We start from the raw sequence: 27,977 nt of genomic DNA on the forward strand, positions 1-27,977 counted from the left end.
CAAAAAGCAGTGTTGTAGACATTCATTTGCCAGTTATATATGTAGGCTATTCAGCTAAAGCTATTGCATTCCTATCTGAGACAAGCCTCTATTACAATTTATTTTGTATCCAATATTAATATGAATGAGGTGAGTAAAAAGTAGTACAAAATAAACAATTATCCAATACAACAATGTTATTGTTTAGTTGCTTTAAAAACAGTTGGATCAAAATAATTTCATTTATTTTTAACATACACTTAATTTAACATCCCCTTAAAGTAAAATATCTATGCATAATCTTTGTAATGCATATTTTAATATTTTTAGTTGGGTATTGATGAACTGAAGTAGAATTGCAAAGAGCTAAACATTTGCTAACATAAAGGTGGCAAAGCAGCACCATCAAGTGGTAGAACCACGTCAATAAGTGAAACCATCACAACCCTGTGTGCATAAAATTATGGCTATTTGTGCATGTTTCTGTTGCAGTTATGTCATGAATACACATGTGATTCAGCAATAAACCTTTAAATAGCTATATCAAGTGCAAAAGAGGAATTTGACTTTCAAGACTGAGTCAGAAAAATCACAGGAAATCCTATCAATGGGTCTCCAATAAATAAAAGAAAAAACTTTGCTTAATGTTTTCTAAATATCCACTCAGAGTACAATGTACTGATCACACAATAGTAAACCACTGACAGACAAATAGTGCAATGCAACTCATCTTGCTACCTTCTCATTTTGTTCTGCTGCGAAAACCTGTCTCATTGAGTCTCATGATTGAGCCCATCATGCTCTGTTTTGGCTGCATGATGGGCATTTACTAAATACTTGGGATAATTTTATGGATAATTTGTGTATATTCCACATTGTAGGTAAACTTACTGTTGACCTACCTCATATGACCATGATCTATTTGTGTTTGAGGATCATTAAGATGGATTTAGTGTAATCCTGTATCTGACTTGTATCATGGAATCAAAAAGTGGGTGACCATTGTGATACAAATGTGCAACAGTTCCAAAAATAAGATTTTTTTGGTTTAATGAAAGACAAACATAATATATCAACCCTACAATCCACGTGGGTTTTAACAATGGCAACACATTTATAAAATGTCTAATTGTACATAAATGCAATGCTGCAAACCTGATAAAAGACTGATAATCTCGATCTTCAAAGAGTACTCCATTAAAAACAGACAGTTCCATCCTACTGCATGGATTTAAACCCTTGCAAACAAACCAGTGCTTATCCTATAGCATGGCTAAAATCCACATTGTTGAAGGGCCATGCATGCTAAACCAAACTGTATTTTCATGTCAAGATATGTTTCCATCAACAAATCCGGATTATCCATGGGCATTGTGGGCACAGGCCCAGGGGCCCACGTCCACTTGGGGCCCATGTGGAGCCCACGTAGGGCATTTACCAGCAGTTTGGACATGAAACAAAATTAACATAAAAGCCAGATAGTTACACCACAGCGTCTAGTGTTTTGCTGTTGGCTGAGAGATGTTAGAAATGCTGTTTCATAGTGTAACATTCACAATTTATACAATGTTGCGGTGGGGAAGGGGACCCCTGGAATACTCTGGGCCCAGGGGCCTGTGCACTTTTAATCCGGCCCTGGTCATCAAGATATATTTTCAGTAAATGTCTTTTGTTATTGCAGCAATAGTTGCAACTGTAGCAAACCAGAATATGTATTACATTATAGAAGTATCTCAGAAACCGTTTAACAATATTGATACTTATCGCTCACTCAATATGACATAGTTTATTTAAAAAATTAAACGTAGTATCAAAGTGAAATTCTTTTAACTTCTTGCTCAGAAACAGACGCGCAACTCCCCTTAGTGTAGCGAACTCACACGTTTCTCCAATCAAAACCGCCGCTGATGTCACGTGTTTCCAGGTGTCCAATAGCGAGTCGCATATTAGCCATTGCCGCACCCAAGCAGGATGACGGTGGATGGGCGGAGCGAGGACAAGCGCAGAGAGATAAACCCACTCTGAAATCACCAGGGTCGAGGATAAAAACATTGGAAACCTTCGTCCAGCCCACGCTCAGCTTTGTTTAAATTTCACCACCACATTTAACAGAGGGTAAGAAAAAACATTTTTATAGTCGATATAATTTGCATTTGGGCGGCAGTGCCTGCCAGGTATAACATGACTCCATGTGTTTTTTTTGGTTTTTTTTTTTTTTATTTGTGCCGTAGTCTTTCTCGGTGTGTTTCAGTGGCAAGCTGTTTTGCTAATGTGTTGCCAGTGAGCGGGGGAGTCCGACCAGGGGCTGCTGTTCACGCTTTCATACAGTTAAAACAATATATTTTTGTGTTTAGCTTTTGTTTATTGAACCCCATCTGCTCAGTCGCTTTAACGAGCTGAACAGCAGCCGAGAGGCACAACACTTTAAGCCCGAGGTGTTCTGCTGCAAGTATGGTTAGCCTGCTACCCGAGCAGGCCTGTGATGGCTTTTTTTTTCTTTTTGCAGCTGACATGCTCTCCGGTACTTTAGCTGTTTTATATGGACTCAATCAGTCTGGCTGATCTTTTCAGCCTGGGCGTTTTTTTTATTTATTTAAAAACTGTTGTGTTTGTCAAACTGTAGGGCGATGGAGCAGTTTCCTGTACTAGGTCACACAACTGAATATCCTGCACGATATCCGTGCATTCCCAGGACAGAAGAAAACTGTATGCCGTGATCCAAGTGATCCCACTGAGCAGTCAAATCTCATCAGTATAATAAACAAATACAGTATTAGCACAGTTGTAACATTTGTATTAGTACTTCAGGGCGAACTTGGACCAGGTTGCAATGTATTGCACAAATAGTAATGCAAGAACTGTCCTTGTGCAATGATTAGAAATGTTAGTGCCTTGATTTGCGTGACTTTCTGGCACAAGATTACAAATTGTAACAGTCACCCATTCATTACTAGCATATGAACTCTTTCAACCTACTGGGATGGGACAATTAGCTTCAGTTTACTGTTTTGCATGATGATAAATTCATTGCATTCACTTGTTTTTGTAATGGTCAGATAAACCCTACAATTCACCATTATTTCCTTGGAATATCTTCATCTTTTGTAATCTAATGATGATGGGAACAGCTGTGATCCAAAACAGCCCACATCCTGAAGTGCAATAATTTTAGTTTTCTGATTTGATATACTTGGTATTAGTTACAAAATCTAGGCAGTAACCAAAATCTGATCCTATGTTTAAAGTCCCTTTACCTGCTGTGTGAAAATGGGCAAAATTAACTACTGGCTGTGTTTTTAAGTGATTGTATCTCCCTGGACTGATAATGCTGTTGGAATGAGTAAAAAATCCCAATGGATGGAGTTTGGCTCCGTCAGTCTGGTGCTATTTTGCCACCTTCCATACACATTGCACTAACTGTACATACACACTCAGAGTAGATAGTGGCTCTGTATTTGTTTAACTCCCACTCCCTACACACCCACACCCTTGACTGCAGTGCAGCTGAAAATGTGTTTCACACTTAAAGCCCCACTCTCACTATTTCGCTTTCTCTTTCCTTCCTCTGTGAATGTGATCCCATAGCTCTATATGTCAGGTCCTTTGTTGTCAAGTCAGGGATCTCTAAACAGTCATTCACAAATTGTTGTTTTCATACCAAAGAGGTCATCAGAGTCGTCTGAAATACGCAGTATGTCATAATGCTAGGGTCAAAAGCTAGACAGCTCCCAGAGTGTAGGACAGAGGAGACTGTACAAGGAACTATGTGTCTGATATGATGTGAAGTTGCCAGATAAACTGATCTGTACTTGCGCAGTAACACAACAGAGCGTCTTGCCTTACTGACTTTGGCAGTTAGTGACAGATAACACTTCCTGTGTAGACAGTCCCCTTGGCTGTTTACTTGATTAAAACTATGACCTGCAAAAAGTGATATAAGTAGAAATATAAAGACTATTTGCCAGTACTTCTCTAATAGTATATATTGGTAAAATAATTTGCTTTAAATGTCTGAAGTTGATTTTTTTTTTTAAACAGTCTCTGTCACTAGGTTTTCAGTCTTGTTAATTCATTCATGTTATCCTTCCTATGATGTTAGGCTCACTTATAACACATTTTATTCAGTGTTCCTCTACAGTTCTGGTTGTAACACAGCTTCTTGAAGGAAAAAAAAGAGCCAGGTCAATCATTTTCTATGTTCAGGCATTTCTTGTTAATTTTGTCTGTTTGCAACTATAGCTTACCGATCAGTTTTTCTGAATGACTAGCATTAGTTGATGAATCAATAAGTGCAATGTGCAATCAATAAAATATGGCCCTAAGACTGCTCTTTTGTTATTCTGCTACAGTTATGCATGTTACTTACATTTTCTTTGTTGACGTCTCAGCAGTACTTGCTGGTTCACCAATACATGCAAACTTCTTGCTTTGGTAGTCATGCAGAGATTGATGTAAAGCCTGTTATTGCTTCCTGTTGGGAAAATGGAATTTGTGCAGCTTCCTGGATTAAGTCTCTCCCTAAATGTAGGATTGATGCATGCTCAGCTATCTTGGATCAGTCACATGTTTCTAAATGAAATGTGGGCAACAAGGACATTCTGCAAAATGCATGTGACTTGGTGTTTTATTTAAACTGAGAAACGCTGTTTGTAAAGCAGGAATAATGCTACTAAACATTTTTGCTGTGACCAAATTGAATGAGCAGTGACACCAGGCAGCATACACATGAACTGTTGCTTCTTAATTTGTCAAACACTACTTCAGTTTGTCTGCTGTTTGCTTGTGTTGTAAACACCATTTCTTTTAATGCTAAGTGCAGTTTACGGAGCAAGAAAAGACCTTGCATGGGGGAATGCTAAAATGACACCTAATGCAATCCCACTGCTCCAAGTAGTTAGTGGTTAGAGACGGTGCACACAGTAACACATGAGCAGTTGCTATTGGATTCTTAGACCCCAGTAATGACAGGCATCCAGCTCAGAGATATAAAGAGGTCCTGTCTGTCTGACTGCTTCTGTTTAGCGCCTGAAAATGGACACATACACACATTGAAAAGGCCAGAGAAAGACTAGCAACATTTTCAGGTTATCTTTAATAAAGCACAGAATAATCTTTTCACTGGCAGTCGCTTGAATGGCAGATTTTTGGACTGAATGAAATGGATCATTAGTCATAGCTCAGTCTGAAAAGATGTTTTCAGCACGAGCTTCCATCCCACAAAAGTACATTGTGGTTATTTTATGAACCAGTGTATGGTGTAATTTTAGCTTATAATGGGAGAAGTGTATAAAGAACCTGTTAGTCTCCATACGTTATCTCTACTCTTTCTACTGTTTATTATTTCTATGTTTATTTAGTGCGGCGTCATCACAACATTCCTACATGAGGAAAAACATTTCTGTGAAGTGACACAAAGTTCAAAGACAAAAGCCAGTCACTTGGGGACAGCTTATCTGTGAATTATTTTCTTTTAAGGACACATATGTGCATTGTCCATTAGACACATTAACCACAAGTCTCTCATCTTTAGTTTCTTCCCTCTCTTTTTAGATACTTTGACAATTAGCTTAGATCATGTATTATTTGTGCAAATTGTGATTTATTTATTTTTTCTTCTTCATTGCTTAATCAGACCACACACACACAACAAAATATGACTGAATAAACTGAATTGAAATTGCCTTGATTTTTAATGTTGAAATATCAGCCACTGGTATTTGCAAAGGGAAAAGAAGATGGTCTGAAATAAATCATAGTGAAATTTTCCCATTCTAACCAGAGTCTAGTCTTAAACTAGAATTAGCGTGAGTTAGGACAAGCAGAATAGCCATAGAATCCCAGTATTTGTGTTGGAGTTATAGTTTAAGTTAATCAGCATCTTAGACAGCAGTTAATTTTTCTCTGTAAAATATGTAACACAGTTGTAACCTGGTGCATGCTCAGGATGGAGGATTGGATTGGAGTCGGGATTTTATGCAATCTGTTGGTTTTCCTTTCCTTAACAAGGCTATTTATTGCACAGTGGTTAGAATTGATGTCTCTAAAGTGTCCTGAGATGACATTGTTGTGAAGTGGCGCTGTACAAATAAAGCTGTATTGAATTTATTGAATTTATTGAAGCTGTCTGCTCTATGAAACTGACTGTCTTGTGGCATGATGTTAGCTTACAGCTGTTCTTATGTAACAGTAATCTTTAAAGGCTGCCCTGTGTTTCCATGGTAATTTGCTCGGTTTCCATAGTGAATAACTCTTATCGAGCCCGGCACTCCTACATTTGTGAGGCGAGATGAGAGCAGGGGATTCTGAAGAAATGACATTGTGCACAGTTGAACACTTCCTGCATTAGCAGCAGTTGCTTTTGCTTCGTTGTCCACCAAAAATAAACAGCTTTGAGATTTAAAAATTTCTTTTAGCTATGTTTATTTGTAAAGGAGATTTTCATGCTGGTGTCTGGTATACTACATCTGGAGGGATTCATTTGGGTCAGTGGAGCAGGAAATTGGTTCAAACAGATCCTTTTTTGAGATTCCTGCAGAAGTGACTTGATTTCCTACATCAATGCATTAAAGAAGTCAAATATTTCTACCTATTCCATCAAATAACAGATTCACAATGCATTTGCAGATGTAGATGATCTGATGGTTTTGTGTGCTGCACAGTCTTGGACACTGTGGTGATGGCAGCCCAAGTTTTACACAATAACTGCAGTGCTCTAATTCTGAGAGAAGGTACATGGTGAGCATTAAATTCAATCTTCTCTTCTAGGTTTAGAGATTTAATAACTTCCTGCTCTGTTGCTGACAATGCATCACTGCTACCAGAAGTTCTGAAACAATTTTCCAAATATTTATTTTGCAGCCGGGTTAGACACTCTAGTATAAAGGAAGTTTTATACTGTTGCAGAGAAAATCCCCTTTCCAATGCAGATGTGCAATACTTCTAGAAGCTAGCAATGCGTTTACGGAGGTGACACCATGGATTGATTGAATGCTGTTTGGTTGAAAGCACAGGTGAAAAGCATGGCCACAGCTGCCACATTACAAGTATGTAACAAAGCCATTTTTACACTTGACTTCTCTCCACCAAATCTTTGTCCATGTTGACGTATGTCTTTTCCACAGCAGAACAAAACTCTAAATCAATAGTCTCAACACAACCACCAGCAGCTCACAGCCCAGATATTTCTGAGACTACCTCTTTTCTCAGAAATACATTTATGAGACAACTCGATCACATGTAGATGTCTATATGCAGACTTGGAGCACCAATGGTGAATGAATGCATGCTGAGCTTTGTTTAATCTTTAAAAGGAGCATGATCAACTAACGGATTAATTGGGTTTTCAACTGTCATAGTCAAGAATACACATACACCAGTATAAACCAGTATAAATAATTTTAATCAGAATGTTAAATGATTTTTAAGAGTCTCAAGCTCAATTCAGGAGTCCTGGAGTGTTGCTGATTTGCAGGTAGTCTAACTTGTATTTATTAATTAATGTTCACAGTGAATGGATGTTTAGTACAAAGCAAAAACTCAAAATCCACTTTTCGTCCTTTGTTCGTGATGAGCCTTTTAGTTTGTGATGTAAGCACAGAAACACTTTCTGGCCCTGTTTGGTTGGTTTTAACACAGTAAAATACATTAGAGAGAATGCTGACACCTGTCTTTCCTACACAGATGGATGTCTGAACAAGTACATTATCCTCTGCAGACCAGTAGGAAGAATGACTTGATTGTTCAGTTCTGTAAGGTTTTGTCACTGCTTTTTGTCTTGTTTACAGCAGAGTCAATTATTTAACCTTGTCGCTCCAAACAATAAACACCAACATGAACAACCAACAATCCCAGTATGTGACTTGACAGCTAGTTACTCTAAAGTAAATACAGACTGACAAGCGGTGTGGAAGCATTATGACTTATATAAACCAGGCTGATGTGGGTTGGTCTGTAAAGTAACACAGTCACTGGTGTTGTTGAGTAGCTAGCTCATGTTTGAATCATATCTGCAACTTTGAGAAATTAGACAAAATATAAATAAAGCTTTATTTGGAAGGGTTTCATTTCATGTTTAATCGCTGAAATTTGCAGCACAAACTATACAACTTGCATTTTATAAAAACAGAACCAGATTTGGTCCAGAATGATGGCAGTGAGAGCAAATGAGGCCTTTTTTTTTTTTTTTTTTTAATTCATTTTTTATTTTATTTTTATTTATAGACTTCATTCAATAAATCAAAACATGTTTTAAAATTTGAATGTATCTTCAAGTTAGATTTGAATAAAAGAAGGAGCAGGAAAAGTAAAGTCTCATATTTTCTGTCCCCTTTTTCATCCAGCCCTCAGTACACTGTATAAACAAATGGACCAAAAATTAAATAAAATGAAAATAAAATCTATAGAACTTAATCAGGTACATGGCATCCCACTAACCAAACCCTTTTTTGCCATTTTCATGAGAGCAGGTCATTTCTTTGGCTTCCTTTTTATTTAATGAGGAAATGCATAAATCTGCGAAGGCAAATAGGATTCTGACTGCTTTTTATGGAGATTGTAAGATTTTCCACTGGCAGGATTTAGTTCTAGACCTTTGTTTTAGGTCAGTGTGTTTTTTTCTTTTTTTTTTTTTAAAGACAGATTTTTGAAGACAAACCATAAATATAAATGACACCCTGTCTGTGCTGCACTGTTTTGTGTTTTCTTCCTGAACAGTTACTGCTCTTATTTTCCTTCTGTCTACTTTGTAGTTTTTTCATGTTTTTTAGCAGCAGTCAGCTTTATGAAGAAAACGATTTTACTTTATTGAGAAGATATAATTCAATTTGTGAAGCTGTGTTTGCCAAGAATTGTAAAGCTGTGATAAAAGCAGGTGTCTTAAGATTTGTGAAAATGTTTGGTTGTTGTGGGAAAATCCCAGAAGACATAAAAATGGACAGAAGAGCTGAGAGGGTCTGACGGCTCTCTGTGTGGCACTGGATGCTTGGAGTTCAGGCTGTAGTTGTCATGGGAGTTTTGGCTCAACATTTGCATCGATGCGGACTAATGGGCTGCATCAGTCTCCACCAGAGCACAGCCCCACAAGTCAGTTTCCATGCTTGCATGTAGATTCACCCATGTGTACTTCAGAGGCAAAGCTTGAGTAGCTGCGACAGACAGGTGGAGGCTACCGATCCTCTCCAACAACCATGAAGTTGGATGGATATTGATCTGATATCTGACTTTATCGGCTTTGTGTCTCTAAAGTCTGTCAGCTAACTAGCCAAAGGGAAATGTCATTACAATTCAGCCAGTTTAGTAATTTGGTATAAAAAAGACTTTGTGAACAACATAACAGGACTTGCTTGGATTGTAGCAAAGAATGTATGTTCTGATGTTTTTTCAGCTTGCTATTTTCAGCTTCTTTTTTCCTTTGCCAAGCATTGATAGTTGTGCTGTGATTCCAGGAAGTGCTTGATGGAAATCAATGAAAACCTTTCTGACTTGAGAAGAGGGACCACATGATCATGGCAGGAAGTAGGGGGGAGAGTAGGCTCTGTGGTTGGTTTTCTGGTTCTAGGACTGGTGATATTCACAGTCTTAATGGCTAAAAGTGCCTTCTGTCTACATCTTTATGTCTGTTCCTTGAAATATGTAAATATGTTTCTGCAGGTGCTGTATTGTACAGTTTTAAATAAATGATAAAAACCTAGAAAAATGGGATTTCTTTAAAAAAGAAAATAGTGTAAATGTGGTTTGTTTCACATTTGTTATGACATATTGGTCAGTTTGTTAGATAAAACAATATTTCAGTTGTACACTAAAATGCTAGCATCGAATTTATTTATTTTTAATGGAAAGTTTCTGTGCTTCTCATAAACAACATTACAAAATAATATAGTGACAGTTGACTAAAACATGTGCTTAGGTTATTACACCAACTCATTTAGAACATTTTCCATCAGTGACAACACAAGATGGCTACAGTGCATGGCCTGTCATACCAAATGGTTTATGTAAGTGTGGCTGGAGGCCAAAACATGTCATTTAATCTGAAATGGATAGTGGAAGAGTTTATCATTTTTACATTTTGCTAATATGTGTTTAGATAAATGACTGAAAGCTCTGTTTCCATTGACTGGTCTTTTCCTGTAGGTATGAACGGTGTAAGTCAGATGCTAAGAAGAAAGAACAAACTGTTGGATGTCCACCAGTGTCATCCTTTGCTTCTGTTGTCTTACTTTGTTATAATTCAAGGCAGGCGTTGCGCTGCTATGGGTGATGTCACTATTTTATGTAGCTGATGCATCCATCGCTATCCAGCTGAAATGCTGCCTGTGGAAACACACCTGAGATCAGGGTGTACCAAACTGCACCAAACCATCACGTATTGACCCGGACATGCAGGTGGAAACAGGATGGTGGTTGTGATTTTAGACTGTCTTTACTTTTTACTGTGGAAGTTTTTGCCTTCTGCAGGGAGACTTAAACTAATTGTTCACAGTCTGGAGTTAATAAGTAATTACAATATTCATTGTTGACTGATTTACCAATAGTTACTTTGTGCCATGTAGCCTTTGCTATATGTTTGATTTATTTATTTTTTATGTTTGATATTATTCTCCTGCATCACTATTTCAGGAGGCCACCCAGGATGAACGGTGACTCAGGTGCCGGAGTGGTGACGGCTCCCCCTCCCACCACAGCCCCACACAAGGAGCGGTACTTTGACCGAGTGGATGAAAGCAGTCCAGAGTACCAAAGGGAGCGGAACATGGCGCCAGATCTGCGACAGGATTTTAACATGATGGAGCAGAGGAAAAGAGTCTCCATGATATTACAGAGTCCGGTCAGTCTGCACTTTTTTCATGACTCCAAAAAAAAACCTCATTATTGTGTTTAATCAGACTAAAATTTTGTTTTTAAAATTATGCACGCAGAAAAGGCTGCACATGGCATAGAGTACTGAAGTTGAAACAAAGAGACTGAACCCCCCCCCCCTTTTTTTTTTGTTGTTTTTTTTTGTTTTTGACTGTTATGATCGGCAGGCATTTTGTGATGAGCTGGAAACAATGATCCAGGATCAGCTGAAGAAGGGGAAGACACCCACAAGCCTCTTGGCGCTGCAGCAGATTGCAGATTTTATGACCACCAGCATGCCTTCCATGTATCCTGCTGCACCACAAGGAGGCATGGCAGCACTCAACATGAGTAAGCCGAGAACAGAATGAGAGTATGAAACATTTTGACCCCATTTCTGCTGTCTGAACTCATGATGAGTAATGCTGCATTAGTCTAGTTGGGTTTCAGTAGGGTTTCTATCTCCTGCTTACAAGGAGAGAGAAAATCAGAAACAAATGATTAGTTTTTTCACATGTAGTACCTCCTTGTCTTCACCTAGTTTAATGAGTATTACCATTCATCTTCTTTCCTGTAACTGGGACCCTGTTCCATCTTTCAGGTTTGGGGATGGTGACTCCTGTCAATGATCTGCGTGGCTCCGACTCTATTTCCTACGACAAGGGCGAGAAACTGCTCCGCTGCAAGCTGGCCGCTTTTTATCGACTTGCTGACTTGTTTGGCTGGTCTGAGCTCATCTATAACCACCTCACAGTAAGATAATTCATTCTCTCAGGTAGAAATAAAGTATTCCGTCTTGAAGGAGCACTCAGTTTGCAGTCTTTTTATTTGTTTTTGTAAACATTTCCATACAAAAGTTTGTATTTAAAGGCACCGTAAAAGCCTGGCTTGGTTTTCTAGAGGTATCGGTTGTTCAGTCATCAGAAAATGCCAGATGATGCACATTTTAAACCTTTGTAGATGCTGGTTCATAAACCTCTTACAAGAAGCAGCAGTCTCTATATTAGAATTATTGATGCCCACAAAGTGTTTGCAGGCCTCTACTTCCTCAGTTGGCATTATAAATATGAAGCAGCCTTTAACAGTAATGGTGCAGTCATGGTTCTCATTTGACTAGAAATTACCCTTAGATGATTCATTGTTGTGTAGCTCATCCAAACCTAAACAACTGCCATTAGGTACAGGGATGAGATCCTCAGACCCATTGCTGCTGAATTGAGACCTGGGTTTCTTCTGATGAAAGTATTGATGCTATGTATCTGGTGTGCCTGTTTACCACATCAGAATCCAATTGAGCAGCTCTGGGACATCACGTCTCATAATGCTTGTGTTTGATGCTTGTTGGTTGGCCCAAGAGTCTTACAGACTGAAGGCTTTTCTTGGAAAAATGTGTAAATATCTGCCAAGCTACTAGTATTAGGTAATCACAGTAATAGATATTTGTAACTAGAAAGGTAGTAAATATTTTCTCCTAAAAATGGAGCATTTTTTTTCCTTGCATGTGTGTTTGGGCGACATCATGGCAATCTTGAATTAATTTTTCTAATTTCTCATCTGTTGCTGTGAGGAAATGCTTGTGTCAGCCAACAGCTTTAATTGTTTTATTTAAATTTGAGTCAGTTTCTGTGTTATAACATAATTTTACATGTGTTCTGGACTTCTAGGTCAGGGTGAACTCAGACCAGGAGCGCGTCCTTATTGTCCCCTTTGGACTTCTTTATAGTGAAGTAACTGCTTCCAGTCTGGTAAGATTGATTTATTCACAATCCAGAATTTTGCTTCCCACCATTGAAATGGGTCATAACTAGACCATACTGCAACTTTGTTGTGTGTCACACCTCTCAGGTCAAGATTAACCTCCAAGGTGAGATAGTGGACCGAGGAAGCACCAACCTTGGAGTCAACCAGGCCGGCTTCACTCTTCACTCTGCGATCTACGCAGCACGGCCTGATATCAAGTGTATTGTGCATATACACACAGCAGCAGGTGCTGCGGTAAGAGATGCATAGTTATTCCAGGAATGCTAACTGTAATCTCATAGCTATCCACATGTTGCATGACACTCTGTGCTCCGTTGCAGGTGTCTGCCATGAAATGCGGGCTGCTGCCGATCTCACCAGAGGCTCTCTCCCTGGGTGAGGTGGCTTATCATGACTACCACGGCATACTGGTGGATGAAGAAGAAAGTTCCCTCATTCAGAAGAACCTTGGGCCAAACAGCAAGGTAACAGAAGTGTGTGTGCATGTGTGAGAGACAGATGATAAAGAAAAACTGGCCCTACAATTTAGTGGGGTTTTTTTTTCCCCTCTATGTCTCAAGGTTCTTATTTTAAGGAACCATGGCTTGGTTTCTGTAGGAGAAACTGTGGAGGAAGCTTTTTATTACATCCACAACCTGGTCACAGCCTGTGAGATCCAGGTAGGATGCACTTAGTTTCATCTGGATTGTTATTTATCTATAAGCACAAATTCAATTTAAAATGTTAATTTTGGATCAAGTTTGACTTTGTTTGTTCATCTTTTTTAATGACTGCTTTTCTCCCTCGTCTCCATCTTTATAACTGTTCGCTTTCTTCATCTTAATTTCTGTATGTTGTTTTTTTTTTTGTGTGTGCTGGTTTTCTTTTTTCGTCCACTCTTCTTCTTTTTCTTTCAATCTTTTGTCTGGTTGCATACACCCTTAACGTTTCCCAGGTGCGAACACTGGCAAGCGCTGGAGGGCCAGATAATCTGGTGATGTTGGACCCAGCAAAGTATAAGTTACGACCACGGGTCCCTGAGCCAGCTGGCGATGGGTCATCAACACACCCAAAGTGGCAAGTCGGGGAGCAGGAGTTTGAGGCTCTCATGAGAATGCTTGACAACTTGGTAAGCACTAAGAAAGAGAGTTGATTATAAACTGGTTAAGTTTTGGAAAAATTGTATTTTAAATATTTATTTTTCTTTTTCTATAAAGAAAAGATTTAGGAAACCATCTTGTTTGGTTACAACATAGGGGTGAAACGCCATTACACTGGATAATTCACAGCAACACTGTTAGTTATCTCGACCCCTTGCACAGAAGGGGCACAGTTTGTATTAATAATGCTTCATTGCATAGACTTGTATCAACTAAACTGTGACTTGACATGGAGTCTGATGCGTCTTGCTATGTGGGTGCTGATGGCGCTTTACAGAGTTAAAAACACTGGGGGTCTGTGATCTCTATGGGTCAGAGGAGGGTACAGCAGTGGCCTTGGTGCAGAAGCAATATATGCTTCAGGATTTTCTCCAGGCACATTCACTCTGGCACTATTTGGTCCGCCTCCACAGATAGCACGGCTTGTTTGGTTTGTTTGAATATCCAGATAAACTAACTCTGGTCAGCTTGCTCTTCTCCTGCTGCTCATTAGGTTTAAACACTAAGGTAAAACAGAAACCAGTGAGCGAGCTGCCTTCAGTCCGGACCAGTCAATCAGCTGGGTCTTCTTCTTTTTCTTCCTTGTGCTTTCTGTTTTCTTCTTTTTGGCCAGTGGCTGTTTTAGTGTATAACAAAGTGTATAACTGCATAAAATTATCCAGGTTATTTGGTTTAGGTGAGACAAGCCGTACCAAAACGGTGAAACATTTCTTGGCATTCCTTGCCCAGTGGAACGAACTCCTCTGGATTTATCCAGGTGTTAATGAGCCCTATAAGACTACATGAGTTGGTCCTGATAATTCCAGTCTCTAGACTGACAGCAGAGTTAAGGGTTTACATCTGCCCCTCAGAACACATGCTGAAGGTGTTCAGCAAAGGTAATCAGTCATTTAAAGGTAACTGGGGTCTACTGACTTGAACCTTATAACTATAAGTATCATAAGATGTCTTTCTCAATGTCGCCAGGTAACCATAGCAACTTATGTTTTGTCTCTGACCTACATTTCTTATTTCTCTCAGGAAAAGTGCATTTTCTCAGCTGAGTGAATATGTTGTATACTGTACACATTGCTTGCAGGAAACCTCTATATTTTAGACTGCATATATTTCTGTTTACTCCTAATTCAGCAACAAGCATGTTTCACTCTACTGGTTTTGACTCTTATTGAACATAAGTTAGAAATTAATATTTTAGTTGATAAAACTAAGGTAACTTTGATTTGGCCATGAATTTCAGTGATTTCATTCATTGTGGGAGAACCTAGAATGAATTCCTTTGGCACTGGGTATAAGTGTATTGAGTTTGAAGTTTCTTTCTAAAGTGACACATTTTCTCTTGATTGCAGATTTTACAAGTTTTTTTTGTAATCTCTGTTGTTCTTTGTCTTTTTTCATAGGGCTACAGGACAGGTTATCCTTATCGCTGTCCAGCGTTGCGAGACAAAGGTAAAAAGTACAGTGACGCTGAGCTCACTTCCTCCGCCCACGGTGGTTACACATATGGGGAGGACAGTGACTCTGGTGCTCGCTCCCCACTGAAACACAGCTTCCAGCGCGGCCAGCGCGACAAGACCCGCTGGCTCAATGCCAGCGGCCGCCCCGACGAGCCCTACGAGGATGGGCCCGACGGCAGCAGCCCCAAGTCGAAGCCTAAGGTGTGGACGAACATAACACACGATCACGTCAAACCCTTGCTGCAGTCTCTCTCGTCCGGTGTCTGCGTGCCAAGCTGTATAACCAACTGCTTGGTCTGTGCCTACCTTATTGTTCATAGTATAGATTTGACAGCTACCTTGTTGGTGGAATTGGGTTGGTGGTCGGCATCCTGAAGGTCTGGATTCAAACAACTGATAGTGAAGAATTTGACACTTCCATATTCGGAGCACTCAGTGACTAAAATAGCTATTATTAGACCACTAACCTACTTTCTGTTACAGTCGCCTTATCTGCTAATTACTTCATATCTATGCAGTGATTACTTTTAGACATTCTTTGCTCTTTTGTCCTGATTCTTCATGATGCCAGGCCACCTGTCCACAGCATGCCCACTGCATGTGTAGTAGTGAAATGCATTGTTGGTGTTGATGTTTTTCCCAGAGGAGCGAGCAGCAGGGGTGTGGCATGGGTCCTCGAGTAGGCAGGTGAATGTGGCAAGATAAGGTGATGTTGCTGACCACACTGTTGCTCAAAACCCCTCAGTACTTAATTTTTCCTTTGCATTTTGCGTTTTGCTTACTTGTGTTGCTTAAAGATGGGTCAATCAAAGTGCTGAAGACGTATAGAGATGTATAGAGATTTGAGACTGTAATTGCCGAAATTGCACACAGCATTGCTTTGTGCATTTGCCAATAAATCTAGCAGATAATTTAGAAGACAAAGCAGGAAGTAGCATGTCTGTAAGCATTTTTATTTTTTTTTATTTTTTTTACTTCAAGATTTAACAGAAAAGCAAACATGACTTTGGCAAAAGAGTGATGCAGCCTGCTTCTTTTTAATGGTTTTTTTTTTTTTTTTTTCCAGTACTTGCAACTATCGAGTTGCACGTTTTGTGTTACTTTTACTTCTGGTTTCAGTCTTCTAAAGCAGCTTTAAACACCTCCAGGCCTGCATGAGTGATTTTTGTCTGGGAAGAAAAAATTTTTTAAAACGTAACCAAAACCATGAAAATTGATCTGACCTTTAAATCAATTATCTCCTGTTGGGAAAGTAGGAAGTGTTGTGTTGTGAGACTCTTTCTCAGTGAGTATATCGTGTTTACATGTTCATCTCATACTCAACCAACCCAACTCAAGCTATTCCCATCCAGATTCCCTTCCTCATCTAGCCCCTGGTTTGGCAGGTAACCAGCCAAGCTCAGAGTGAACACATGAATGAAGCCATGAGCTTATGCTTTCCACTGCGAGTTACATGCTTACTTTAAAAGAGGTTAATAAACATTTTGCATGGAGTTTTTTTCCCCTCTTCACCTTCTGCTTATTCAGTTTGGTGCAAGAATTGGGTACAAATTCTACCCTTCATAATGCTGAGCATTACCAGGTTTACAAAAACACTGTGAAATGTACCCGTTAGGGTACAGCAAGACATTCAGCAAGCAAGACATCGAAGACATCCACTAATTTTATTAGTCTGTAGTTTTATGATTATGGCTTCTTTTTTTTGTTGTTGTCCCACAATGGGCAACTGTTCTGGGGTGTGTTTCTCTTTTATATCTGTCATCTTTGTTGTCGTGTATCAGCCTGGAAAATGACTTTGGTGATGCCAGCTCACCCCTCACTGCCACTCTCGCTTCGTAAGCCAGCCTCATTGTCTCAGTCTGACATCTCTTCACTTTTCCTCCACCTCTTGCCACCACCAACCCCTCACCTCTCCACACCCTCATCCTCTCACCCCCCCGACCCCCCCATGGTCAGACATTTTTAGTTGATCTTCAAAGTGTCTGCTTCTAGTTCAAATGGAACATCAATGATGATGATTTTCAGAAGCACAAATACTGACTAAATTCTACTTTGCTGCACCTTGTACTCCAGTACGTCAAATCTTTTTCACTTCTGTGTATAACTGAGGACCACAGTATTTGACAGTCTGTAGATTTAAAAAAAATCGTAACAACTACAGAAAAAAACATTATTTTCGAGTACAAAACAATTCAAGGCTACAAGTATTATAATAATATATCATAATGAAAGATTTATGTAAAATTTTACTGCTGGAATTTAAAGTTTTAATTATAATAAAATCTCTATGGTACATTGTTACACTGATTGTGATTGTAGAAAGGTGGAGCCCAGATTCATTTTACTACAATACTATGATAATATTACTTCAGATATATTAACAAATACTTAAATATATGGTGCTTATTTCAGGTGGCTTAAGAGTTGCATCCAACCTCTGCACATGTGCATACTGGTTAGTTGTAGAACATGCACATGTGCAGAGGTGGGATGCAACCCTTAATATTTCACCTTTTTAATTCTCTTAATAGTCAAATTGTATTTGTTATTACTGATATGACAACATGAATTGTTGTGCATCATTTTAAGTCTTGGTGGATAGAAGGACAGTGCTAAAAATGATCAGCACAGTTGCATATTGCAGCAACCAGTCTGAAGTATAGCAGGTTCTTACTAAACTAATTACTCTTAAGGAAATGTAAATAAAGTTTACATAATCTCTTCCAAATGTGCTTCATCATCATTGGTTTACTTTTACATTTAGACTTTTATTTTCTTTTTTTCAACAGTCATCCAACTTTGTCAGTTTTATTTCTGCATGATTTTGTATTATGAAGCCTGCATTGTATTGTGTTTGAATCTATTTTTGTGCTTGGATGTTGTCTGTCTGTGTGCCTGACTTTAGTTGTCTTTTAACACTTAAAATTATGTTCACAGTGGAATAAAGAGGATGGTCTCCGCCAGGCTGCTGTAGCCAATCAGTTCATCCCTCTGAACACCAACCCTAAGGAAGTCCTGGAAATGAGGAATAAGGTACTGTAACTTTTTTTTGTTCATCTTCTTCCTGCTTTTTTCCCTCTTTTTTTTGGTCTTAATTTGTTCTGATTTTACCGTTTCTGATTAGAAGATTACCACTTCTTCATGCACATAAAATGTCTCTACCAGGACACACACTGAGTGTTTGTAGTCTCTTCATGATTTCCAATGACATTTGCAGATCCGGGAGCAGAACCTTCAGGACATAAAGACAGCAGGGCCTCAGTCTCAGGTTCTGTGTGCTGGCACTGTCGTGGAACGTTCCTTCAACCAGGTCAGTCTGTGTACTCTCTGCATTTGAACGCCCTGCTGCTGCAACCGTCCAGACCTGGAGATGAATATGTCTGATGATGAAACAGCTGGATATCATGTTTAGATCAGTCAAATTAAAACTTTCCAATCGAAAAAATGTTCTATTACATTCAGTCCAGGTCTGGAGTTTCGCCTTTAAACCTGCAATGTGTGAATATTGGGCATGAAGTTATCATGGACGCTGAGCTGCAATGAAGTTGAAGATGTTTTTATAGCTGTGTCATATGGCATAATTCAGTACAGAGTGAGCATTAAAAACGGCACACATTTTTTCCTCCACAATATTTACCAGAGCATGAGTTGACTTTGTAACTGTGACATTATTCTTTGACTACAGAGAATGTCAATCTTGCAGGTAAGTAGTTGGTGGGAGAGGTAACATCACTCTGCTCTCCACACCTGTCAGCTCAGGCTGTGTCCATATTCATACATTGTTCTTATGAGATATTTTATTTCTGCATTTAATTTAGTTTGCCCCTTTCAGGCTGTTAGCATCATAGCAACATCAAAATCCCAATTATATTTTGACTTCTGTGCATGTGCACCTTTTAGGATATGTGGCATATTTTCACCTCTTAACAGGTGAAAACATGTCAATCATGAGAACATGCATACTGGTTTGTTTGCATGACTCATCCTCAGGTTGTTCTGGAGCTCTTCGCTCTGGAAGCATCTTGGAAAGCTTTGTCCTCACGTTGTGAGGATGTGGAACATGGAGGGTTAAAAATGAATCTTTTATGCCCCCTGACGCCAGCATTAGCTTCCTTTTTACAGTGCATGTCCATGGCTAAATGTTCCATTGCTGCCAACACTTTTCATAACAACTCATCCCTTTCCAGGATAATCTCTCTTTGCATGTGTTTCCTGTGTGTGTGTTTCCTGTGTGTGTGTGTGTGTGTGTGTGCGCGCGCGCGCGCTTGCGCGTGTGTGTGCGTGTGTGTGCATGAGTGAATCCAGGGGTGGAAAGTCACAAAACTAACAAACAAAAAAATAATAATTTCCAGAATAAAGAATGAAGCTAGCTAAGATAAAAGAATTACTTGATGTAACATTTTGCGCCCCACAGAACGTTGCCGTGGAAGAACTTTCGAGTACAAAACAAACAAGTCATGTCTGTCTGGGTTTACTGGAACTACCTCTTCCTCGGTGACATGTTATCACGCTCTTTCCGCCTTTGTGTGAGTGTGAAAGATGATATGTTTGTGAAAGTCAGCACGCATTTACGACTGCCCAGTAGACTGATAACTTGAATGTGCTCGGTTGTGCCGCCCCTCACTGGGTTTGCTATTGCAGGATGCCCCTCTCTCTGACTGTACAGACACTATTGATGGCCTTGATGTGTCCGAGGGGTCCTATAGTCCTGCTAGATCAATTAGAAAGGTACTTAATGCTCCAGTTACAAATATGTTTCATCTACAGTGGGATGTAAAGACCTTGGCATCCCTTTTCAAATTGTCTTTTTAATGCTGGATAAAATTTAGTGAAACAGACTTCAGCATTAAATATTTCTTTAACTTTTTCTTACTCTAAGATTTTACAAAACATTCATTTATCTATTTAACTGTTGCATAGATTTTGTCTGGGGGATGTCCGAACCTTAACTCCCACTGTATACTTTAGATCATCAGTCATGTGCAGACAGACATGTGATATCTAGGTCTGCATGGGTCTGGGTCTTTAAATGTCCAATTTGCATGGAAACAAATTCATGTAAATTTTATCTGAATGCTCTAAAATAAACATACTGCAGTGTTTTTTTTGTTTTGTTTTTTTAAACTAATTTCAGATTGATGCTCATGAATGTCCACATTGCTGCCTTGAATGAATTTTAATGAAAAGGTTTCCATTAAGTGGTGGTGCCTTCAATACTTATCTTCTATAGATTATTGTTTTAGATGGGCAAAAACATGGTTTACTGTTTATGCCCAAAAGTCACAAATACTTCATTCTCACTTGTCTGTGTTGTTTTCGGGTTGTCGTGCTGACTTGGACTGTTTTCAGACACGTCTGTGCATTAAAATTGCAGCTTCTCATAATCAAAAGTATCTTCTTTTTTTTTTTTTTTTATTGTACCGGCTTGGTACCTGAAAATATTTATTTAACTATAGTTTGTTTCAAAACATCTGCAACTGCAGCCAATCGTCTACATATGAGAAATTCAGCATAGCTTTCACTACGTGGACGCTTCCTTCCCCTAAATGTCCCATTTTCTGTGTCCTAAAGGGCGAGCTAGTGACCGCATCCAAGGCCATCATTGAAAAGGAGTACCAACCCAAGGTTATTGTCAGCAAGCAGGGTCCCAACCCCTTCACCAAACTCACTGACCAGGAGCTGGAGGAATACCGCCGGGAGGTGGAGCAGAAGCAGAAAGGAGGCGAAGGTAAAAGCAGAGAGCGAGATTATTTTCATGATGTCTTTAAGATAATCTGCTATGTCCCTTTATTTTGCAGTTGAATGTTTTTGGTTTTACTGTTGCAGTGAGATAGAGATTTAGCTCGTTGGGGGAAAAAAATACACTTCTATGTTCATGGTAGAAATGTTTTTAATCACATGTTGGCTAAGTTTCATAAGTGAATTTGCTAGCACTACTTTCCTGTGCCATGGACACATGTGATTTGTTCTTGGGTTTTTTTTTTTTTTTTTAATCCTCTGATTTTATGATGAAATGTCTGTTTTGTGGTAAGGAGACAGCGAGCCACCAGGAAAGTGTGTCACACATGTCACAGCACCATTCTTCTGGTGAACACTTATCTAACTTTCCCCATGAAATGTATGAAATCTTCCATTTAACTCACTCAGGACGAATTAAGCTGCAGTTATTGAAGATAATGGTACCAGTAGCATTTATTTTTTTCTTTTACCAGTAAAATGTTGTTTTGTTTTTATAATTTGGGTTGAAATGATTGTTTTTCTAAATCCTGAATAAATGTAAGATTGGCCAAACGATTTTATGTCTCCACACACACACGTGGATTTACAGTGCCACAACGAGACGACTGTAAGGAGGGATCGTCCTCCAGTATAACCAGTCCAAAGCCTGAAATTGCAGGACAGAGTCAAACACCTGCCCCCACACCTCTGCAATCAACTGACACACCCAGCTTAGAGAAAGCGCACCCTCCAGCTCCCACCCCAGCCTCCGAGCTGAGCTCCTCTTCTCAAGGCTTATCTGGAGGACCCGACCCAGCTACAAGTGCTGCAGACTCTGCAGGGACAACTGCAGACGACGTATTTTCAGCTGCAGGCGACGTTTTATCGGTCCCTGATTCGCCACATAAGGAGTTCCACAGTGCTGTGCTGCAAGCCCTCAGCAAGGAGCCGATAGTGGGAGAGGCAGCTGAGGCAGGTCAGGCTCCAGGTACAACCAGATAAAGTGGAGGCTTGCCTAAGCTCCGGCCTTCTCCTCCCCTCCTTCCCCGCTCAGCCCTGACTCATCTTGCTACATACCACTGCACTGGGAGTGTTGGGATCCCTGCCTGCTGTTTCCTCTCCTTCCTCTGAGGGTGTGGATTCTGCTGCCATTTTCTTCACCATGTGCAAGCACCCTCCCCACCCATATTTCAGTCTCTGAAGCCTTTGCTTGATTGTTTTTTGTCCCCCACATCCCCTGTATCTGATGTCTTGTCAAAAGGCATCAGAGCTGCGGCAGATCAGATAGCTTTCTGCAGTTTGATTGGACAGAACTGAGGAGGGAGGATGCTTGGAGTTGCACTGATTTTTGATATTAAAACTATTTTGTTTTGTAAAGGTTCTCTCTCCTCGTGTAAAGAGTGCTTCTGCCTAAAGATTTTGAGGAAGCTGCATCTGAACTCAGTCATCCAATCAGATCATCCCTAGTTTGGAAAACAAATAATGGTCCCTCTTCTCTTCCTGCTAACCTGTCTTGGTTTTATATCTACTGGTGTCATATTTCCCTTATTATTTCTGTTCAACCTTGTCTCTTTAATCAGGTTTTGGGGATGTTTATACATTTTTGAGGTGGACTTTAGTTATAGTCTAAATAAGTTTGCAGTGCTTTCCTGATTAAAGATTTTCCCTGGTTTGGGTCCTTTTGTTGTTTTTTTCCCCTTTTTTGGTTTCTTTTTTGTTTGCATTGTAATATCACTATTTGGCAAAAAACTTTTCACAAGTGTATCTTTTCCTTATTTGTTTGAGATCAACAGGTTCTTACTGCTAATTTATTTATTTTAGATCCAGAGCAGCAAGTAGAGTCTGAAGAGGAGGTTAAAGGCCCAAAACCTACATCCACACCACCCAGCACCCCAGTTAGAGCAGAGGAAGGTAAGTGAACCTCAGTGGCCTGGTCCTGCCTGGTTCGGCATGGGTTTTCTCCAGTTCTTACTCGGGTGTTTCTAGGATCCACAAAGTGAACACAGAGGCTTCTTCCTCTCTACCTGCCTGTCTGTTTGGGGTCTGTTGTTGTCTTTAATAATACTACTACAAGTGTCGTGTTGTGTTTCTGTAATAACAGGCCAAGAGGTTTTTCTCTATTTTTTGTTTTTAGTTTGGTTTTTTTGGGGGGGAAAAGCAGATTAAAATACTATGAAGCAACAATCTACTCCAGTCTGAGGACTGAATATAGACAAATATAGAAGGGAACTAAATGAGACCACAGGGCAGATCTATGATTATTATTTTTATTTTCCCCCTCTTGGTCTTTATTACCATTGGATTACACCTATGTCAGCAGTATCATTCACAGTGATACAAGAACTGGCCTAAAAATTATTCCTGAATTATAATGAGATGTTTTAGATAACTCTGATGTGGTCAGAATGAAGGGGAGAATCTGTGAGGTTGTGGGTGTAATCTAATATCAGTGATGCTGTAATGGAACTCATGTTTCTGTACTGTACTTCCTATCCCCTTCATTTTCATCCTCCTTGGGGTTTGCCAAGAATGGTCTGGAACCATTCTTTTTTTCCTTTTTTTTGTTTTTTCTCTGTATTTTTTTTTTTTCCCACTTTTTTTTTCTTTTTTTTTTAATTTAACACAGTGCCTGTGGTTTGATCTGCATAGACATTTGTTTCTACTTGTGCTTTTTCTTCTTTGTGGCTGCGATTTCAATCAGGAGATGGAAATACAAAAGAGTACCTGTTGCCATAGTAAGTATGTGCTGTTCCACCTCCTCGCAACCCTAATTACCGCTCACTCTCCCTGCTTGTGTTTGGTCGTTTTACCCATTTTTTTTTTTTAATTTTCCTTTGCATGGCTTAACTAGCAGAGCTGTTTTGTGGTCGTAACTAACACGTTCTTTGGGTTTGTCACTTTTCACTCGATTTCCTGAACTCTTCTGACTGTAGATTTGGGCTGTTGCGGGTTATTTCAGAGCTCCTTTCTCTTATAAGTTGTATTTACAGTTTCCCTTTTATATTTAAAAAGAAATTAACAAGATAATTCCAATAAATAGCCATGTGGGAGATTTCTTGCAGGTTTTTTTTCCCCCTTCACTTGTCATATGATACATTTCTGGTCCTATTATCTGTACTGATGGTAAAAAAAAAATAAAATAAAAAAATAAAAAGGGACTAAGCTTCTGAAGTAAACCTTTACAACCAGCTCAGTATTTTACATTAGATAACCTTCCCTTCCTCCTAATTATTAACGATGTAATTAACCACCTCCTCTGCACATAAGCACATTTTATATGTACACAGAACGTCTACCTACCTTTCAAAAATGTCTTTACAATGTTGTCTATCTTGCAGGCGAGTCCTTTACCAGGTACATCAGTGCTTTGTTTTAATGTGTGGCTTCTCAAACCAACTGGCTGCTGGTGGTTTAGCTTGAAACCAAATTGCAGTCTGGCTGTGTGCTGGCTGGTCTCCATTTTTATCTGTCTGTGTTGTTCTGAGAGACTTGTGAGGTGTAAAAATGAGTATGACGTGTTGTTTTTTTGTATCTCCTGTCACACTAGTCTCTGTCGCACAGGTGTCGATTTAATAAAGACAAAGCAGTTGTGTGGCAGCTGATTGTGGAGTGTAGCAGCTTGTAGCTTGTTTGGGATGATGTCTGTTGTACTGATGCTGACCCTCTGGATGCAGCACAAATCTGTTTTTGCTGGGAGCATTTTAAAATGGGTCATCTAGTCTGTGGTCAGACTGCTGTAGTATCTGCTGAATCTTGCAGAAAAAAAATAGTTCCTGAAAGCATAAATCTGCTGAAGCTTTCCTTTTTGGCCAAAGAATGAATGTTTAGTCAACTAAACGCATGGCTGTATCAGTGCTGACGTTTTCTAAGCAAATGTTTCTGCTTTCTTTTTGAATACTAATATGCAGGTTTTCTGTTAAGTAACACGGGCGCCAGCAATGGAAGAAGGAATTCATAATTTGCTGCTTCTTGAGTGCTGTCCCAGCTTGGAATTAATTCAGCTTTATAGCTTTTTTTTAAAAAAAAAATTTGTTTGTTTTTTACATGATGTGGCTTTTCTATCCAAATTGGAAGCTAAAAGTTTAATGTTGTGGACTTTGACTTTTGTTTTTCCTTATTTTTTTTTATTATTATTTTGCTTCACTTTGTTCTGTTTGTACACAGGGTACAAGTGAACAAGGGAACTACACTCGTTAAGATTTCCCTGTATAAATTAAGGTAAAGCAAAAATGCTGTGCGCCAGCAGGAAGACATCCTGCTGAATGAGAGTTGTGCTGTTGCTTGATGCCATTCACGATAAATATAATTAGACTGATATTTTTTTTTTTTAAAAAAGTACATTTTGATTTGTTTCAGATATGAAGAAGTTGTAAATTTAGCGTATATATTTTTGCAGGACAAGCTATTTTTGCTCTCACTAGGAATGTTGCCTATGAAAGTGCAAAATGTGATCTTCTAATGATGTGTCTTGAGTGTATTGATGGCGTTGAGCAGGGTAAAGTCGGTGCTTTAAGTAGAAAATGGGGTGGATTCTGCAGCTTATCTCGTCACTGATTAGTTGTAGATTTTGCTGCCATGTGAGCACATCCATCACTTTATCTTCTCAGATCAATAACTTTCCACCCTCCCCACCCCCACCAGAGTCCCTGCCCGAACAGACCTATAAGGATGAGAGTGATGCAGCCACCCTGAGACAGACCCTTCCTGATTTGACACCAGACGACCCCTCCGAAGCTCCAGCACTTCCCGCTGAAGATTCCACCCCTGTGCCTGCCAACGCAGACGCAGCCGAAGGGGAGGAACCCGCCGACCCCGCGGACCAGGAAGGCGACGAGTCTCCCAGCAAATCACCCTCCAAAAAGAAAAAGAAGTTCCGCACTCCTTCCTTCCTCAAGAAAAACAAAAAAAAGACAGAGTCCTAGATTGGAGAATGTTGGATCAGTCCTCCAGGCTGGCCGCCGCTTCTTTTCATTTTTCGCTGTTTTGTCTTTTATCTTTGCACCCTTTGAGAAAGCCACACTTACACGCTGATGTGCTTTGTTTATTTTGTTCTTGTTTTTTCTTTTATAATATTTGTTTGCTGGCTTATTAACCAATATTTCCTCGTTAGTGTGTGCCAATTTTGTATACATTGTAAAAACGATTGCATAAAGGTTTTTAATTATTAGAGGCTTTTTTGTTGTTGTTCAGAATGAGTGATGTGGTCTGTCTTGTCCACTACACCTGGCCTTTTATGCATGTCTGTTGCTACAGACCCACAGATGGTGGCTGTAGAGTTTTATCCCACTGTTTTTTGTTTTTTTTTTACTATTACTTCACCATTGTAACCACTAGAATGTATTGGGATTGTATCAAAATATGTCAGAAGTGTCTTTCTACAACAAACAACAGAACAACTTAATACAGTCAATACAGAACAAGAAAGTTGTTCCATCTTGTTAAACTGGTGGTAAATGAGACCTACACATTGCATATGAATACTGTTGTGCATTTCTGGAACTGGATATTAGCACACAGAGAAAGCTACAGCTGGGCTCTTTTGAGAGGATTCATGATCATGTTTGACATTTTAAACTCTTCCTCTGCTCCAAAGTTGCTTGAGTTGTTCACAAGCCAGATAGATTTGTCTGCAAAGACAGCTCCCCATCAGCCTGCGGATAATATTGTCTGGAGCCGCCATGTTAAGTGTAATTTTCAAAGGGTTAATCCTCCCTGATGTGAGCTAGCATTGTGCTTAATAATTAGTCCAAGCTTGATTTAGTGTATTTACCACTGGCTTTAAGTTTTTACAAAGAAGGAATGTTTATCTATTTCATTCATAGTTTAGTTTGGGTGTTGCTTTGCTATTAATTTGCCCCTTAGTTTGTTTTTGTTTATGTGAAAGTCCTAACAAGGCAGCAATGCCACGTATTGTGGGAGATTACATATTTTATTTACTTTTCTGGTTTTTTTAATATTTTAATTACAGCCCTCTTATACTTTTTCCTCAGTAAATTGAGCCATGGTTACTTGCTGGGGCCACCGTGAACCTCCCGTTTTCTAAACCACTGTTTGGGAACTAGTACCACACATTGCTTTCAACTAGTCACAGTTAATTATACATTAAAAAAACATATACAGTAAGTGACTGACACTATTAGAAAGCTGCATGATCAATCCTAGCCAAGAAGTTTGCTGAGTTAAAACGCCACTCTAAGCAAAAATGCTTCGACACTGAGTACTTGTTTTTCCAGTTGTCAGTAAATGCAACATATACACTGGAGAAATTATGTTCATTTTGATTATTAGATTTCAGAGGAGTTCAGTTTGAGGTTTCAGGGTATTAATACCAGTTTATTAGCTTGTGTTTTTCTCATCAGGTTTTCATGAATGATTAAATGAAAGTTAAAATGTCTAGAGATGGCATTCTCTAATTGGAAATCCTTAATAAACTCAGGCCCTGCTCAGAACAGGTGGGTTACTTTGAGCGCTAAGTGAAAGATAACTGAAGTGCTCAGTTTGTGCTTATAAGTGACTGTAACTTCCCCTTCCAGTTGAGTTTTATTTAGCTTTAGCGTTCTGATGATACTAATGTCCCAAGTAATTTTAGACAGCTTAATATTTTAGTTGTTTTTTTGTTTTTTGTTTTTTTTACTTTCAAATCTCACAGTTATGCTGATGTGTATCCTCTGAAGTACTTCCACTTTTACTGTGTCATTATTCCATCTACATACTTAACACTCCCACCTCTTCTGTTTGTCATGGTTCTGCCTCTGATACAGCCATGAATAAAAACAAAAACACTACCCTAAAATTCAGTGTTGTGTGCTTAATCATTTATAGTTTAATGAGTGTGTGATTATTGAACAACCTTGTGTCAAGAATTCAGGAAAGAGAATTTAAATAGACAAACTCTTGCAAATGTATTCCAAATATCTGAATCTGTGGTTGCTGGAAACAACAACTGGGAAGCTACAGATTAAAAATAGGACTACTTTTAAATGATTATGCGTACTTAAAGGCATAACAGTTAAGACTGGAGATGCACTTATTAATATATTTCCCAGCTATTGACAAAGGAAACCTGTGAAACAGAAGGGAAAAAATAGAT

General features: G+C 39.2%; 1 protein-coding gene across 5 annotated transcripts; it reads left to right on the forward strand.

Moving 5' to 3' along the window:
- The first annotated feature begins 1,968 nt into the window (after nucleotides 1-1,968).
- Nucleotides 1,969-27,660, forward strand: add1 (adducin 1 (alpha)). 5 transcript variants are annotated; one of them, XR_013771651.1, is made up of 18 exons: nucleotides 1,969-2,094; nucleotides 10,597-10,804; nucleotides 11,004-11,166; nucleotides 11,417-11,568; nucleotides 12,480-12,560; nucleotides 12,661-12,810; nucleotides 12,897-13,040; nucleotides 13,137-13,235; nucleotides 13,511-13,684; nucleotides 15,113-15,370; nucleotides 18,107-18,202; nucleotides 18,387-18,479; nucleotides 19,811-19,897; nucleotides 20,741-20,897; nucleotides 22,709-22,798; nucleotides 23,589-23,622; nucleotides 25,052-25,105; nucleotides 25,529-25,589. XR_013771651.1 is itself a non-coding variant. In XM_079256218.1 (18 exons), exons 2-18 carry the CDS (start codon nucleotides 10,610-10,612, stop codon nucleotides 25,551-25,553), a joined length of 2,034 nt encoding a protein of 677 aa, XP_079112344.1. In that variant the 5' UTR covers nucleotides 1,969-2,094; nucleotides 10,597-10,609; the 3' UTR covers nucleotides 25,554-25,686. The 5 variants fall into 5 exon arrangements, 4 of the variants coding, with proteins under 4 accessions (XP_079112344.1, XP_079112345.1, XP_079112342.1 ...); XM_079256218.1 differs by lacking the exon at nucleotides 23,589-23,622 and adding an exon at nucleotides 24,226-24,241 and having other exon boundaries at nucleotides 25,529-25,686; XM_079256219.1 differs by lacking the exon at nucleotides 23,589-23,622 and having other exon boundaries at nucleotides 25,529-25,622.
- The last annotated feature ends 317 nt before the right edge of the window (nucleotides 27,661-27,977 follow it).

Source organism: Telmatherina bonti (genome assembly GCF_933228915.1).
Source record: "Telmatherina bonti genome assembly, chromosome: 17".
Classification (NCBI taxonomy): domain Eukaryota; kingdom Metazoa; phylum Chordata; class Actinopteri; order Atheriniformes; family Telmatherinidae; genus Telmatherina; species Telmatherina bonti.